The following is a 16,981-nucleotide window of genomic DNA, read 5'->3' as shown; positions in this document are numbered from 1 at the left end:
TCAAGAGCTCGCTGCCACCTCTAAAGCAAGATGTGCTGTGCATGAGGACTTGGGTAAAGAACAGACAATGTGAATGGCAATTATATCATGTCTGTATTTTTTTCCTATCTCCATGGGGCCTGACCCAAACCAAGAGATGGAGTAAGTACCAAAGATACTGAATGGAAGGGAAAATGTCCTCATTGACATTCATGTTAAGGCTGCTCCAGAACCAATAGGAGAGTAGGCTTAATTTACAGAAAGTGGTTCAAAGGTAACATTTTATCCCTTCCTGAAAATTCTTTTGGTGGACACAGTCTCTGCAACATCATGTCATGGAATGAACTCTGGAACTGACGTCAGAGGAACAGGACCAAGATGCTGGTGGTACCACTTACCCCCTAGGTGAGGCTCAGCAATTTCTTCTTTCTGGGTCCCAGTTTCTCATCATACAACAAAGGGGGTGGGATAAGATCCCTTTCTGCTCTCCATTGGATGATTCTAGGGTTTGCAATTTTGTTCAAACAGATTAGCCTGGAAGGCAGGTAGATCCTGAGCTCAGCTTCTCATGAGACTCATTGGCTTCTTCCATCCCCGTGACATTTTAATCAATTGTGCATTTGCAGAGAGAAATATGGGGCAACCTCTGAGAAAAACATCAACCAGATGCCAGCAAACTGATGAAAATCCAAACCCAAGTACCATCATTTCAACTCCAAGTACTGAGCTAAACTTCATGAATAAATATTTTTTGAGGTCATCTTAGCAAAACTTAACTGAATTCTCATGACAATTGAACTCCATTGCTCTAGGGATACTTGGAGCTCCTCTGCTTCCATAAGGAACTCCATCAAAGCTCTGATGGAGCAAGGGATACCGCCAAACAAGGAGAACTCGCTTCACCTGTAGCTACTGGGCTTTTTGAGTTCTTAGGAATAGATACTTCCCAGATGTTCCTGATTTCTTCTGGACTTAAGCACATTTCAGGTATGGAAAATAACAATGGAAGAGATGGTGAATATGTTAATGAGGCATCTCTACTAAAGACCCAGGGATCTTAGCTCATGTTTATGGAGGAGATGGGTGGAGCTCTATCTATCCAGGGCACCACAGATGCAGAATCTCCAGATCTTAGGATTAGAGCTGGAAGGAAACTCAAAGGCCACAGAGTTCAACTTTTTTATAACTGAGGAAACAGAGGTCTAGAAGGGAAATGAACTCTTTATGGTCACAAAGCTAATAAGTTGCTGAGGTGGGATTTCCACCCAGGTCTTCCTAACTCCAAATTCACTGTTCTATCTACTCAATCTAGTCTTCAACATTGCTTGTGAATATATATGTACACACATACACAATTACAACAACTATAATCTTAACCATATATACACACTTTAGAATTGCAACAACTACAACCTTATTCATATGCACACACTTTATAATATACATGGGTATGGTAGTATTTTTGGAAAGGGAAAACTTCATTACAACTGCAAAAGTGACATTACTTCCTATATTAGGAAGGCAGAATTTATGATTTCAAAGAGAATCTCATATGTGCCTAAAAGGTCCGGAACCGCAGGATATAAGGAATTCTCTAGGCAGAAGGCAGGAGAACTAAAGCATGTATTTACACTCCACAATAACAAGCCCACAAACCAGCGTCCCCATTTTGATATTTTCATCAAAAGCTTCCAGGCCCAATAAGTCCGCCTTACAAGGGTAATCAGAAGGCCACAGAGAAGCGAGATGGTATAAGGCAAAATCATATACATGCTTCCCCTCTACGGTAAGAAGATTACCCACTAGCCTCTAGTCAGCTCTGCTACCGGCAGCTCAGCTTCGGCTGTAGGTGTCTCTGGCTCCAACCGGAAAAGGAAAGGAGGATCTTCAAGCTGTCCTCTCCCCTCTTATAGAGTTTTTGACATCATCAAGCGCCGCCTGAACGACCAGGGCCGATTGGTTCTTGACTTGGCCCCTCCCCCAGCGTAGACCATGTTAACACACCTCCCCTCAGCCAGCGCCACGACTCATCACACAGGAAGCTCTGGTCCTGCCCCGGAAAAGCAAGCCCCAGCATCCAGGGAAGCTCAACAAGGCGAGCTGAGTCATTCAAAGAAAACAAAGTCCATTCTGGCTACACTTCCTGACTCAAATATCTCTAATCAACTATCAACTCTAGAACAAAATGCCAGGTGACTCTTCAGTTTGGCTTTGAAAGACCTCTACAACTTGCCTCCAGTCCTGCTTTCCAGGCTTAGCAATCATTATTCCCTTTCGAGAACTCTACCTTCCAGGCAAACTGGCCTGCCGATCCTGTGGAGCAACATGTCTTCTCTAGTCACCATGCTGTTGTTCAACTTGTCGCTCTATTTTGGGAATGAAATTGCTTTTCTTCACTACCTCTTAGAATTTGTACCTTCAGAATATTGGAGTGAGGATTCAAACTTAGGTCTTCCTGATTCTAAAACTCAGCTCAAGCACCTCCTCCTAGACTAGAAACAACATTGGAGAATCCAGGGCTGGTAGGGACAGTGCCAAACAATGGCAGAGATAGCCAAGGGACCCAATGATGGGGCGAGGGGATGAAAGTGCCTTTCTGAAAACAGACACAAGAAGCCTAAGATGGTGGCTGATTGGGCAATGTCCAAAATGTAGGACTTAGGCCCAGATAGAAACTTCAGGAAGCAGAGAAAATGAAAGCCTGACTTGGCCAAGGTCATCTCTGTCATACAAAACTCAGGATTTGAATCAAGGTCTTCAAACTCTACCACTGCAACTCCAGGCAGAAGAGGCCGCCATACCTCAGCAGCACCTGAGGAACTTTAGACATGATTCCATCAAGATATCATTGATCTGGGATTTCACTAAACAACATGAAATCAAATCAAAACCCACCTATCACTTAGTACCCATGTCTCAGAGACATGCCTGAGGCCCATAAAGGAAAAGTAAGTTGATCCAAGTCACATAAGTGGGAAAAACTAAATCTGAACCCACGACCACAAAGCCCATCTTTTCTTGCCTTGCCTCCCACCCCATGCCATGACTACATAAAAAAAAAAAAAATTAAAACAGAACAACAGCAACATTCAGGTCCGCAGAATTGATCATTTATGTAAAGGCAAATAGATTAAGAAAATGCCATTAATTCGAAATCTATTCCACCAAGAAATAATAAGTTTTGTTAACCCATGATAAAGAATTAGAAAGACACTTCTGAAATGCTAAAACAGGATATTGGAAAGCATGTTGTATTTGCTTTTTAAAGTAAACAGTGATTAACTCAGAGAGTATTGGTATTAATTTATTTTTGCTGTGAAGCTATAATGAAGGATTAGTAGGAAAAATCCATTCGATGAGACCAGACATGCTGTGTCACAGAAACAGGCAAGTTTTGAGAAGCCCAACAGTTTGAATGAGTCAAAAAGGGCCCACAGTGGAGAGGAGGCCTGCTGGCTGCTCCTGGCTTTGTCACTTGTCCTTTGAGAAGTGGCAGGACCTCTCCAATTCCTAGTCATTGGAGTTGTCCCAAAATACAAAGTGCGTCCTCAGGGGGACAGGATCTCCTCTCGTGGGCCTCAGTTTTCTCATCCATAAAATGCAGAGGTTTGCCTGGATTACCTCTAATTTCTTCCAGTTCTAGGTGCATGATCCTTTGGCTCTCTCATCTCCAAAGTCCCTTTGATCTCAGACATTCTAGGGTTACAATTCTGTAACCTGGTAACTGTTGATTAAGTGATATGGTTAAAAAAAATGCATGGCTATGCTGTTTGGGAATTCTGCTTGGACTATCATGGTCCCAGAGTTAGGAAGAACCTCAAAGGCCATCTGGTCCAGCTCTGCCCTTTTACAGACAAGTTGACTGAGGCCTGGAGAGGTCAAGTAACTGGTCCAAGGTGACACAGATACTACATGGGGCAGGTATGGTTAGAACCCAGGCACTCTGTCTCCAGAACCAATGTGCTTCTCTTCATTACAGGTCCCCCACCCCTGCGCCACCATACCACTTTGTCACTTAGATTAACAATGATGACTTTGTGAGTAATTTTTCAAGAATTGCAACAAGACTTAGATACATAATTTAATTTGATCTTGTAAGGTAGATGAAGCCAATATTTTTTTATCCCTATTATACAGATGAAGAAAGTGAGGCTCAGAAAGATCAATCCTCTAGCCTATGGTCATACAGCAAGCAAGAGATGGAGCTCAGAGAAGAACCCAGGTATCTCCTAACTGCATTTGTTGTTGTTGTTGCTTAATTCTTTCCACACAAACACCCAGTGGGGGTAAGAGGAGGACAATGTTTCCCTGGACAAGTTAGTCACCTAGCATTTGTAAAGGACCTGCAGTGAACCATAGACTGAACTTTGCAGTGCGTGAGTAAAATGGGATGGTGGGGAGCGAGGTGATCAGGTCTTTGTGTATAAAGGCTGATCTGGGGCCTGGGGAGGTTGGAGGATTACAGCCCTGCCTTGTCATTGTGGGCTGAAGCCACACCTTGTTGAAATATTAAATGAAGCACAATCATGTCCTGACACAAGCAGAGATTCAACAAGTTGATGAGTAGGGAGAGAATAAGATACTGACACTTTCTTTAGGGTAGGGGCCACCAGACAGGGACGGGGTCCAAGCACTTACTATGTAGCAGGGCTCACAGTAGGCCTTCTTCTCAACAGCATAGAAGGGCTGCCCACGGAGCTTGGTGCTGCAGATGACGCAGGTGAAGCAGTCCACATGGAAGACTTGGTCCATGGCGGTACAGCCAGTGCCTTCACCAACAACATTCTCACCACAGCGGGCACATCGACCTGAAAGACACCAGGATGGGAAAATCCACATTAGAAAGAGGCTGTAGGAAATGTCCAGTGTCCTAAGACACCCAGCATGGGTAGGTAGAGGCAGGAGAAGGTCTTCACATTGAAGAGAGAAGGATGTACAAACGTAACAGCTGTCTCAGAACACGTTAAAAGGAGTAACTAGATTCTAGTGCTTAAAGTCAGCCTGGAACAAACACACACCCAGGGGACCTGGGCATGAAATCTGGATTGCCATGGAGTCACTGCCAATGTGGCCTTGTGCAATGCAATACCCAACCTCAATGGCCAAGCAAAGATCTAAGAAATTCAGAGGAAGTGCATTTCTCATGCATGGATGGAGGTTTCATAGGTGCGAGAATCCAAGTAGTATGGAGTGAGAACAACAAGGGATGACCATCCCACCCAAAAGCATCACCCCGGCACAAAGCTCAAATTCAAGCATAAAAGAAGGAGAGATGAATAAATCGAAGATGGCACAAATCAGGGTGTAGATGTGGTCAAAAATCCAGCTAGAAGAGAAGGTACCTAAATAACAACCATAAAACAAGATTCAAAGAGAATAAAAAAAAAAAAAGATTTTCCCAAAGGCCTAAATGAATACCTGGAAGAAATGAAACAATTGATAAAAAAAAAAGAAATGAAAAATCATGGGGTGGGGGGATGGCAGAAGGAATAGCTTAGAAAAGAAACTATTTAACTTTATTGAAGAAACTAAATCCAAGAGATTGAGAACAAACAGAAACAAATGACAATAATACTGCAAAGCATTTTAGAATAAAATTATTTGAAAACTAGAAGGAAAGTTTTGAAATGACTTGAAAAACCATTCAGTTTAAGCATATTAGACTCCCTTAAAACTACGATTAAATCAAGACACAACAAACAAACAAAAAAGATTCTTGGATATATAATTAAATAAATTTTACATGAAAACCATCCAGCTCTACGAGAGTCAGAGGGCAAAGGGAAGAAGGAACCTACCAATCACCACCTAAAAGAAAATGCAAAAAGTCACAAGAATGTCATAGACATTTATCTACATCAAAGAAAAAAAATCTAGAAGCATAAAGAAAGTAGCTCAAGTACCAAGGAACCATGATCAAGGTCATACAAGACCTAGGAGCTTCTTCCCAACATGGGAGGAAAGTTAGGAACAGGAATAGGAAAGTCAAATGGACAAAAATAACCAAAACTTCAAAGTCGAGCATAATTCTACAGAGGGGAAAAAAGGATTTTTAACAGAATAGAGGAGTGGTAAGCATTTTTGATGAAAGGTCTAGAAATTATTATGGGCAAGATTGGAGGAGCTGGGATGAGGAAGCTGTGCACTGCAATGGATAGAGCCCAGGATGTGTAGTCAGGAAGATCTGAGTTCAAATCTAGCTTCAGACACCGATTTAGTGTAAGACCTTGCTCAAGTCTCCATTTACCTCAGTTTGCTCATCTGTTGAACGGGCATAATAACAACAATAATATCTACTTCTTGGGGTTGTGATGGGGATAAAATGAGATAATATTGGTAAAATGCTCTGCGAAACTTCTCCTTCCAAAGCACTCTATGAGGGCTTTGGAAGGAGAAAGAGAGGACATTTTTTTGAAAATGCACAGGCAATACAAGGAGGCACAGAGAAGCTGGCCAGTTTAGAAGATAAGATTACAAATTCATTTTATACATTTTTAAAAAGGAATTAGTATGAAATGGCAATTTATATTTTCACAAACAACTATCCCTCGGGAGTTTGGCTACCAATGTGGAAACGCTTATCTGTGTGTGTTTAAGTTCAGTAAACAAAAAAATAAAAATAAAAAGGTGGAGAGAAAACATGAACAAAGTAACTTAACCTCCTCAGGTCTTAGTTTCCTCTACGTTGCTTCAGGTGGATTTCTCTTCCCTGTGGGATTAGACTGGGTTTCCCAAGATAGGTCATTCTTGGACATGGTATCTCTTCCCCTTTTTCGAATGTGGTATCTGCTCCCTTTTCTCATTTAAAATGAAGGCATTTGGCTGGATGACCTCTAAGGTGGCAACCCCAATATTCGACATTGTTTGCTACACAGGAGAATAAAACTCGAGCACTCGGGCCTATGTGGGGAGGGCGGTTCAGTTTTTAGAAGACAGGAGAGTCTGGGAATATGGAGCTAAGACTCAGTGGTCTAGTAGGGGTGGACTGGGGAAGTAACCCAGTCTTTTCTGAGGGTACCTAACTTCTTCCTTACCCTCTGAAGATGGCTTCTCCCCAAGGGGTTGGGCTCAGTGTGGATCTGTGGAAAGGCAGAAGCTATGGAGGCAGAGGACCTAAATTTAAATACTAGTTCTGGAATTTACTAACATCTTTAATCAGACAAGTCACTGATCATCCCTGGGACTCAGTTTCCTCATCTGTTCTGTACTAGGTGACTCTAGGTGACTCCTTCTTGATCTAGCTTGATTGTCTTAAGTCAACGGCCAGAGGAGAGGGAGCAGCTCAGATGTGAAACAGCCCAAACCCTGACTGCTTTGGGGATAGAGGGAGGGTGCTGACCTCTGGGGCAGTCAGTCTGGCACCTGTGCCACCAGTGGATTCACAAGAACAGAGGCAAGGCGAAAAATAAAAATAAAAATAACCCCATGCATCAGCAGTAAAGGCAAAACACCCCGAATGCTCCCTTTTTGCACATGACAAATTAGGACCATGCCTTTCGGGGAGCCTCGTGGAAAGGGACAGGAAAATTCACATCAGCCAGGCAGAGCCATCATCCCCCTCCAGGCTAGCTTTGGTTACACCCCATTAACAACACTCTACCATCTCATCACTGCCCATCTGTGAGACAAGTATCTTAGCATCCCCTAGCTATGAAAACCTAAGGACTCACACAGCAGGCTGGCAGAAGAGCCTATGGGGAAGTGACTGATTTTTGCAGCTCCCAAGAAGCTTTATCTCAGGCTAAGTGCTGGCACGAGACACTTGTTAATGGTAATGACCAGAGAGCCGGGCTAGCTGAGGACACTGGAACACAATGGGTCCATGGATACAGGAGGGATATAGAATACAGCAAATGAGGCCCATGAAACCAATCAAAGTCTGCAACTGCTGTGCCCACAAACTTGGAATGGCCAAGCTGAAGCAGCCCTTTTATTAAACGTTGCTTTGAGCTATCTAAACTGGCACTGACACATTTGTTGGCACATGTATCAACATCTGGCGCGCCCTCCCTTTTATCCAGTGGAGTAGAGGATGGGGCCCATAAAGCCAGACTATACCAGTGCTGGGAGGGAAGAAAGACATTTTCCATTCTGATTATGGTTCCCCGGAGTCCACAGCTTCATAGTTAGAGCCCAGGCCACAGGCTCATCTGCACAGCAGGCCTTATCCATACTTCTTTAATCCCCAAACTCAAGCTGCTCTTGGAGGCTCAAAGCCCTGAGACCAGCTCAGAGAACCCGGGTCAGGAAGACTCAAGATGCCCCAAATCAATCAATGCTTCCCTTTCTGTCCATCCAAATCAAACACTACATAGGCCATTCACTGCATATTCATCTCAGCATCCAGGAGAGATAGCAAGATCATATATTTTGAGGACAGGCCCAGGGAGAAAGGATGTTTCTGGGCAACCAAGGCTTCTCAGATTAGGTCAGGATTCAGCCTAACACAGCTTCCAGATATTTGCTGCTTTTTGGTGGAACTGTTTTGAAAATATTCTGCACACTTTCCTAATGTGTTAAAAAGAAATCACTAAATACAATGCTACCTTGTATCTGTGACTCCAGTGCTGGCGTATGTTGAAAATAGAACCATCCACCAGGATGGTGTGGTCTGGCACACAAGACTGAGTGGTGACCCTGGTAGTGACCCTGGGACCTGCTTTCTTAGAAATGATGATGCCAAACATCATTATTTTTTTCCCCAGTGATGGAGTGAAATATTTGCAACAATAGTACTTGGATACATCAGAACAGAGTTGCTAGTCTGCCAAGTGTAAGGCCCTTGGGAGCAGGGATGGATGTTTTGGTCTTTGTATCCGGTCCCCAACCTGTAGGATCCAACATATAATACAATATGCCAAAAGGGACTGAAAACAAGTTAAAGAATCCAGGTGAACTAACCTTCTTCCGAGAAGTTTCCTTACCCTATGGAAAATTCTGAAGCACTCCTCAATCAGTGAACCTTTATTAAGCACATGCTACATGCCAGGCGTGACGCCGACTTCTGAGGATGCAGAGACAAAATCATCCCTTCTAATAATGAACTTAAATACTTCTGGGAGAAAATATGCAAATGCATAAGAATGTACAAAACACATGCAAAGCAGAAACAGCCTAAGCGATGATGTGAGGAAGGGCGCTCCACCGCTGGGGGCTTCAGGAAAGAGCTCTTTCTTTAATTGATTAGTATCTTTTAAAACATTACTTCTGCTTCCTACATCACAAGGCCAGCTGCCTCCTTTTCAGCTCAAACCTAACTTTTCTATTTTACCTGAAATGAAATTTATGCATGGGGCCAGAAAAATGGTGTGAGTATGTGCACATCAGCACACAAAACCTGCCGGTTGGCCCTAGATAGCAGACCATCATTTAGGTCACAACCTATTGGGTCATACATCCAAGTCTTCTCCTTCTGCACCTCCGCTGACTTCCCCAGAACAAAATAGTCTTTGCTGCATGTCACTCCTCAGTGTTATATGACCAGAGGAGAAGGTATCTCTTCGAGACCTGGGCTTGGGCCTCTTTTTTTTTTTTATGTATATCTCCAGTGCAGTAGGGACACAAAGGAAGACCTTAATAAATGTTGTTTTTTATTCATTCATTCAATTAATCAATCATTCATTCCTTTGCCTTTTCAATCATTTGAATGATACTAGAATGGGTTGGAGAGGACTTAATACAAATTCTACAACTCTGAAACCTGCCTCTGTCACCTACTATCTGTGTGGACCTGGGCAAGTCATCTGACCTTCCTAGGGCCTCAGTTATTGTTATTCAGTCATGTCTGACTCTTCCTGACCCCACTTGGGACTTTCTTGGTAAAGACACTGGAGTGGTTTGCCATTTCTTTCTCCAGCTCATTTTACAGATGAGGAAACAGAAGGAAACAGGGTGAAGTCACTTGCCCAAGGTCACTTGGACTAGTGTCTGAAGCCAGATTTGAACTCAGGGAGAAGGGTTTTCCTGAATCTAGGCCCGGCCCAACAACCTGCCCTAAGAACTTCAATTACCTCACTATAGAAGGAGGAGGATGGACCATGTGACCTTGAAAATCCCTCTCTGCACAAAATCTAAGATCTTATGTTCTTATGGCTGGATGACCTCCAAGTTCCTATTAAATCATCCTGATCCAAGATCATTACCATCAAACAATGACCACATCACATGTGGCCCCAAGCCACAGTTTTCTTGATGCTCTCTATCCCTCATGTCTACCTTGAAAAGGGTCCAAGCACAAATGTCATTTGACAGCAGACCCACTATGTCATGGAGAGCTTGAAAGTGCTTTATCATAGCTGTATCAGGAGTCACTTTTATCATGAAATGTCTTTTTTTCTATTAAAATATTTACTAAATTATTCACATTTATTTGTTTTCATTCCTATTCTAAATCATCCCTAGTTTTATAGTTGGAATCTATTGCCCAGAAAGGTAACTTTACAGGAGAGGAAGAGAGTAAAAAGTATCCCCAGCTGCCAAGACTGTCTACAGCACTATGCTTACGAAAGGAAGAGTGACGAGGTGAGGATGAGGTGAGGGGAAGGGACATTTTAGGAATGTGGGACAGCCAGTGTCTAGGAATGGAGATGAGGTATGGGGTGTCATGTGTGAGGAAGAGAGAGGAGGCCAGTTTGGCTGGAAGAAGGAGTGTGAGAACATCTAGAGTAATTTTCAATGAGGCTGGAAAGAAGAGTTGGTGCCAGGGTGTGTAGGGCTTTAAAGACTAAACAGATGCGCTTATATTTTATCTGAGGAAATCACCCAGGTTTTTGGAGCTGAAGAGTCACATGGTCCAATCTGTACTTAAAGAAAAGTCATTGGCAGAAGTGTTTGGGATGGACTGCAGTGAGGAAGAAGTGGAGGATGGAAGAGCAATTAGGAGTGTTTGGGAATAATTGAGGTGAGAGGTGAAAAGAGCTTGAACTAAGCTGGTAGAACCATGAGGGGAGGAGAGGGGAAGTGGGAGAGATGCCATCAAGGTAAACCCAGCAAGATTTGGCAAATGACTGGATATAGACCATGAAGAACAGCGACAAATGCAAGGAAAATGCCAAGATTGCAAACCTGCAACAGTGCTGGAAGGGTAGGAAATGGAACTGAAATAGGGAAGTTTGGAAGTCTCAACTGTCTGGGCCTCAATTTTTCATCTTTAATAAAATGGGTAGGGGGTAAGGATTTGATGATCTCTGAGACCATGTCCAATTCTAAACCCATGATCCTATTAGAGCCTCTCAATGCAGCCACACAGTCCTATGGATCATCCCAATCACTCACCTCCTCCTTTCCTTGGTTGATAACAATCCAATCTATCCTGTACATAGAATGCTCGTGCCTAGTTGTTTACATGTTGTCTCCCTCTTAGACTGTGACCTCCTTGGCTGTCTTTTGCCTTCGTCTGTATCCCCAGTGCTTAGTACAGTGCCTGGCACACAGTAGGTGCTTAATCAATGTTTAATGATTGACTGACTCCCCACCTCTCCCTCAAAAATGAATGGAATATAAGATCCTGGAGAATCCAAACTCCTTCACTGTTCTGTCTCTGCATTGCCAATGCTTAGAATACATAGTTCCTAACACATAGTAGTCACTGAAGTGATCTGATTGTCCCAGCATCACACAGCTGTGTGATAACAGGACCAAGGTTCCAACCCAAATCCTCTGGTTCCAATTCCAGTGTACCACTAGCCATCCCAGAATCCTCAGATTCTGCTCTCCAAAGATTGGCTGTTTTACTTCAGACCAAAGCAGCAGACAATGATATTATCAGTCCTGGGTGGATTGGAACATATTTCAAGGTACTCTTGGGCAGAAAAGTACCTTCCCTAATTAGGTCAGGTTTAGAATAACAACAGAGTGTGAATGCATTCCTGACACACCACCCTTTGACAACAAAGGTGGCCTCAAAAGGTTGGTGGGAAAGAGGGAGGGGGAAATCAGTCTGAGAGTAAATAAATGCAAGGATAATTCCCTGGAGTGGAGGATAGGAGCCCTTGTGAATGGGGCTCCGCCATGTTTAGTGCATCGATGTTTTACAAAATCTGAACTGTGACAAATATGCTACCGGATGTCTTGAGAATTTAATGGAAGCCACTGTGTATGTAAGGTTCGGAGCAGTCCCCTAACATCCTCTTTACAGGAGGAGATCCCAAGATAGAAAGTCCCTCCACCAATATAGGACATAGACTGAAAGCAGGAAGGAACCTCAGAAGTTCTCTATTTCAGCCTCTTCATTTTAAAGATGACAAATCCCAGGCACAAGAAAATGAAGTGACTTGTCCAAGGTCATAGGGATAGTGGGTGTCACAGGGAGGATTTGAAAGCAGGTGCTTTGGACACCAATCAGTCCTCTTCCCACTGTGTTCTGGTTATTCCTTTTAAGATTACTCCAGAGCTTGATCCTGGATCTTGCCTCTGGATACTGACAGTTGCTGCAATCCCATTCCTGCCATGGCCCTGACTCTCCTCCTGGCTGGTGAAGAGCATGAAGCTGAGTGTACAAAGCTTCAGATCTTACATAAGCTCCAACCAATAGAACTCCAGATGAGGAGGGATACACCCACAGGCTCTAAGAGGCACAAGGACATCCAGACAGCCCAGAGTCATAGGCTAGAAGGCTGACTCACCTCATTATGGGCCATTAGGCTTTCTCCAATAGCCTGCCTATGTGCCTTTCAAAAAGATAACTCGGACTAGCAGTATCATCTCTCAGGAAGCACTTTGGGATCTCAAAAGCTGCTCTGCAGAAAGCCAAATTTGCCTTGCAATGGAGTTAAGAGATTATTCTATCGTTTTCTCTCTTATCTGTTGGTGTACTTGTCAAACCCTTCAAACTCCTCTCCCTGCCCCCAAGAGGGGAAGGGGCTATTTTCCCAGTATACTCTAAACAGAATGATACCCAAATCTGTGGAGACAGGCACATAATAACACTACAAAAGTGATAAGATTCTCCAGGGAGGAAACATTTTGTGGTCTCCAAGGGAGCCAAAAGGTCCATTTTTGGCTTAGTTTCCCTCAGATCTGTGTCTTCCACAAAATGCTTTGATTGGCTATGTGACTTAAAGGAGATCATTGGCTCCAAGCAATACTTTATACAGGAGAAAGGGGAGAGAAAGTGACCTACCAAGTGGCAAAGCTGAGAATCCCAGTACAATCCGGGAAATGACTGACTGACTGACTGAATGAATGAATGAATGAATGAAAAACAAACAAACACTTAAGTGTTTACAACATGAAAAGCACTGTGGGGTAGTTAGATGGCACAGTGGATAGAACACCCACCCTGAAGTCTGGAGGACCTGAGTTCAAAGCCAGCCTCAGATACTTACTAGCTATGTGACCCCAGGGGAAGTCACTTAACCTTAAAACAAAACAAGCACTGTGGTAAGCCCTGAGGATACAAAGAGAAGGCAGCCTCATTCAGGAGTTGAGTCTAACTGATGAGACAGCCCACATGGGCAGCTTGAGCTGTGAGTCCAATGGAAAGGCCCTATGCTCCTTACATACTATGGCAAAGCCATCAGTTTAGAGAAATTGAGTGGCTCCGAATGCAGATGCTCATTGAACTGGGGTCAGCGGTGGGAGACTTGTAGTAGTGACAATGCCCTATGTGTATCAGATGTAGATCTGATACACAGAGGAATGACTGAGGCACAATTATGTGTTTCAGGAAGGACAGAGATAAGCTCAATTGAAGCCAGAGGGGAGTAAACCAAGATGGTGATGGGCGTTATGGCCCATAAAGGCAGTTTGGGAGAATGAGGGAAAATTTGAAAGGCTATCATGGAGAGGTCAGATGTACTCTGTGGCCCTGGACAGATTGGCCCTAGGAGCACTGTGGGCAACTCTCAGAAAGGCATATTTAGGCTTGAACTAGAAGAGCATCAGAAAATTAGAAAGGACTGCCTCAAGAAAAGGGTGTGGGGGTGGAGAATAACTACTTAGTAAGAGCCTATTATGTGCCAAGTACTGTGCTGAGTGCTCTACAAACATCTCATTTGGTCCTCAAAGCAACCCTGAGAGGTCAGTGCTTCTATGATTCATATTTTATAGCTGAAGAAACTGAGGTAGAAAGAGGCTAAGTGACTCATCGAGGGTCGTGAAGCTCAAAAGTATCTTAGGCTGAATTGGAACCCAAATCTTCCTGACTCCAGCTGCAGTGCTCTGAAGAAAGGATAGGAAGATCATTAGCCAAGTGTGTAGGTAAAAGCATTGCTGTTCATGTAGGAATTGGATTGATAAAGCTGTGATAACTCCTAAAGATTATGGAACAATGTCTTGGGAGCAAGACACTGAATACAGAGTCAATGTATTGTTTGTGAAAAGGGGGGTCCAACGGGGCCTCCAAGACTGAGCGGGAAGATTATACAAATATATGTATTTACACACAAATACATATACGTATATATGTGTACATATACGTATATGTATGTACACACATGTACACACACGTTTGTGTGTATATATACACACATTCATATACACACATATACACTAAGTAGAAACAATGAATGAATAAATGAATGAACTAATGAATGAATAATTAAAGAAAGCCTTTTAAGTGCCTGGTATGCATAATGTCCTGTATCAAGCCTTGGAGATGCAAACAAAAAAGTAGGGACAGTCCCTCTCACAAAGAACTCCCACTCAAATAAAGGAACACAACATCTATGGGGGCTGAGGGGGACCTGCAGCAGGGATGATGGGAAGCCCCAGTGGTCCCCAGTAAAGTAGGAGTTAATGAATCTTTGCTAATGGCATTCCCATTGAGAGACTGTATCTTGTTCTGGTATTGGACCTTTTGACATTTCTAAGGACTTTGGAGGCAAACATTTTCTTTTCTGGGTTTTTAGCAACTGTGGTTGCAGGGATGTGTGGGAGCGGAGGGGGATGTAGCATAGACAAAGGAAGTAGTTGGGTTGTATCTTCTTAAGACATCCCTCTCTATGGTGACTACAGAGGCTGAAACTCTTGGACTGAGCTGTCTATCAAGGACTGTTGGTTGGAGATTTTGTTGGTGGTGTGGGGGATGGCCTAAAGAGGTTTGAGCACCTGAAAATCAAGGATCTGTGCTTAGATCTAGGTGGAAACTCCCTTCACGACATAAAATCTCAAGTATGTATGTTAGATGAAAACCTTAGTGTGTTGGCTGAGACACAAGAATGTTCATTGCCTAACTCCTTTCCACATAATTAGCATCAGAGGTGAGATTGGACCCCAGATCTTTTCCAATCCATGGTCAGGACCCTATCCACTATGCACCATGCACCATGGCCTCTATAATCCCTGCTAACTAAATCTCTCATGATATGATCCTTCTTAGGGTCTTGCTTTCCTCACCTATGAAGTGAGGGGGGTGGGCTAGGTGCTTTTTGAGGTTCTTTCTCACTCTTAATCTATGACATATGACCTTATACAAAATTGATGCAAATTTGACTACCACATATGGAAAGCATTAAAATATTATTGAGATTAATGAAATCACAGAGGATGGGAAAAGGCACTAAGAGAAGGAATACAACCAATCTTCTTTTGTGATTTTTGTTCTGGAGGACAGACTTTAAGAAATCTTTCTGTAAGAAATGACAAGCAGGATGATTTCAGAAAAACCTGGAAAGACTTACATGAACTGATACTTAGTGAAGTGAAAAGAACCAGGAGAACGCTGTAAATAGTAACAGCAGTACTGTTCAATGAAGAATTGTGAATGCCTTAGCTGTTCTCAGCAATACAATGATCTAAGACAATCCCAAAGGACTATCCACCTCCAGAGAAAGAAATGATATTAATTGAATACAGACTGAAGCATGCTGTTTTTCACTTTCCTTTTTTCTTTTATTCGAGTTTTCTTGTACAAAATGACTAATACAGAAATGTTTTATATAATTGCACATTTATAACCTATATGTGATTGTTTACTGTCTTAAGGAGCGGGGAGGAGAGAGAGGGATAGAATTTGGAACTCAAAACTTTAAATAAAAATGTTTAAAAAATTGGGGGAAAAATCCTTTCAGTAAGTCAAAGAGGCTTACTCTACAATGTAAAATAAAAGGGTCTGTGGACCTCTGTCTGCTCCACTGGTAACAGTGGCTATGTTTCATATGGTCTGTACAAGGGCAGGATGGTCACCAAAGGCCTCCAGTGGATGAAGATGCTTTGCCACGGAGCTCATTTCTGGATGCAAGGGCCTACAGGGCGTCTCCTTCTTATTCCAAGGTCCCCACCTAGTTCAGCTCTTGAGCTCAGACCTGGTTCCTGGACACATTCTGTGTTTGCTGAGAGGCTTCACCACACACCCCCTCTCAATAGTCACATAGCAACCCAGATCTAGGAAGGGACATCTAGGGAGTAGTTATTAATACTTGTCTGCATATACAGAGTATGTGAAAAAATGCAAAATGGTAAGCTATTAGTGCATTACTTTAAGGCAGCCTTTCCCACAGGGTATACGCTACTGGAAAATTGGCGTTTTCCTCTGTGGGATTTCGTCCTCATCTGGTATCATTTATACAGTATGTTGAGGCTAAAAATGGTGTCAATTTTAAGCAAATGCTTCTCGATTTTCTTTGTTAGCATCTGAATAAAACATGAGTTCATTCCCATCACCCCTTCCCCTTTCATTCACAGAGCAGCTGCCTCTGGGAGGAGCCCTGGTTCAACCCAGTCAGCCAGGTCCAGCTCAGTAGAGTTCTGGACCTCACTAGGCTTGGGATCATAGAACCCAGTGGTGGGAGGAACCTGCTCTTACTCAACCTGGCCATAAACAAGCAGCCCTTCCTGGAACACCCCAGACACATGGGAATGAGGCCTTTATAGAACACTTCCAGGGGAGGGGGCCTGCTACTTCTACTTTTGGGTACATCTGATCTTTGGGATTTTTCTCCTGTACAACCAACCTACCTCTGCCTCTTTGCACCTCACCCACTATTCTCCTTCTGTTCAGACAAGCAGAATAAGTATAACCTGAACTTCTAAGCCAAGAGATATTGGGCAAGAATTTAAACCT

At 43.2% G+C, this 16,981-nt stretch overlaps 1 protein-coding gene across 1 annotated transcript in view; it reads right to left on the bottom strand.

Annotated features, from left to right (window-relative positions):
- LOC118846457 (LIM domain containing preferred translocation partner in lipoma) overlaps positions 1-16,981 on the bottom strand; it is a 507,446-nt gene that overhangs the window by 116,938 nt on the left and 373,527 nt on the right. Inside the window, exon 8 of the mRNA XM_036755013.1 lies at positions 4,618-4,787. Within this exon, the coding sequence (XP_036610908.1) occupies positions 4,618-4,787 (170 nt within the window). The remainder of the gene's footprint in view (positions 1-4,617; positions 4,788-16,981) is intronic.

Source organism: Trichosurus vulpecula, chromosome 4, assembly GCF_011100635.1.
Source record: "Trichosurus vulpecula isolate mTriVul1 chromosome 4, mTriVul1.pri, whole genome shotgun sequence".
In the NCBI taxonomy this organism is placed as follows: domain Eukaryota; kingdom Metazoa; phylum Chordata; class Mammalia; order Diprotodontia; family Phalangeridae; genus Trichosurus; species Trichosurus vulpecula.
This window is presented reverse-complemented; position numbering and strand designations above follow the sequence as displayed.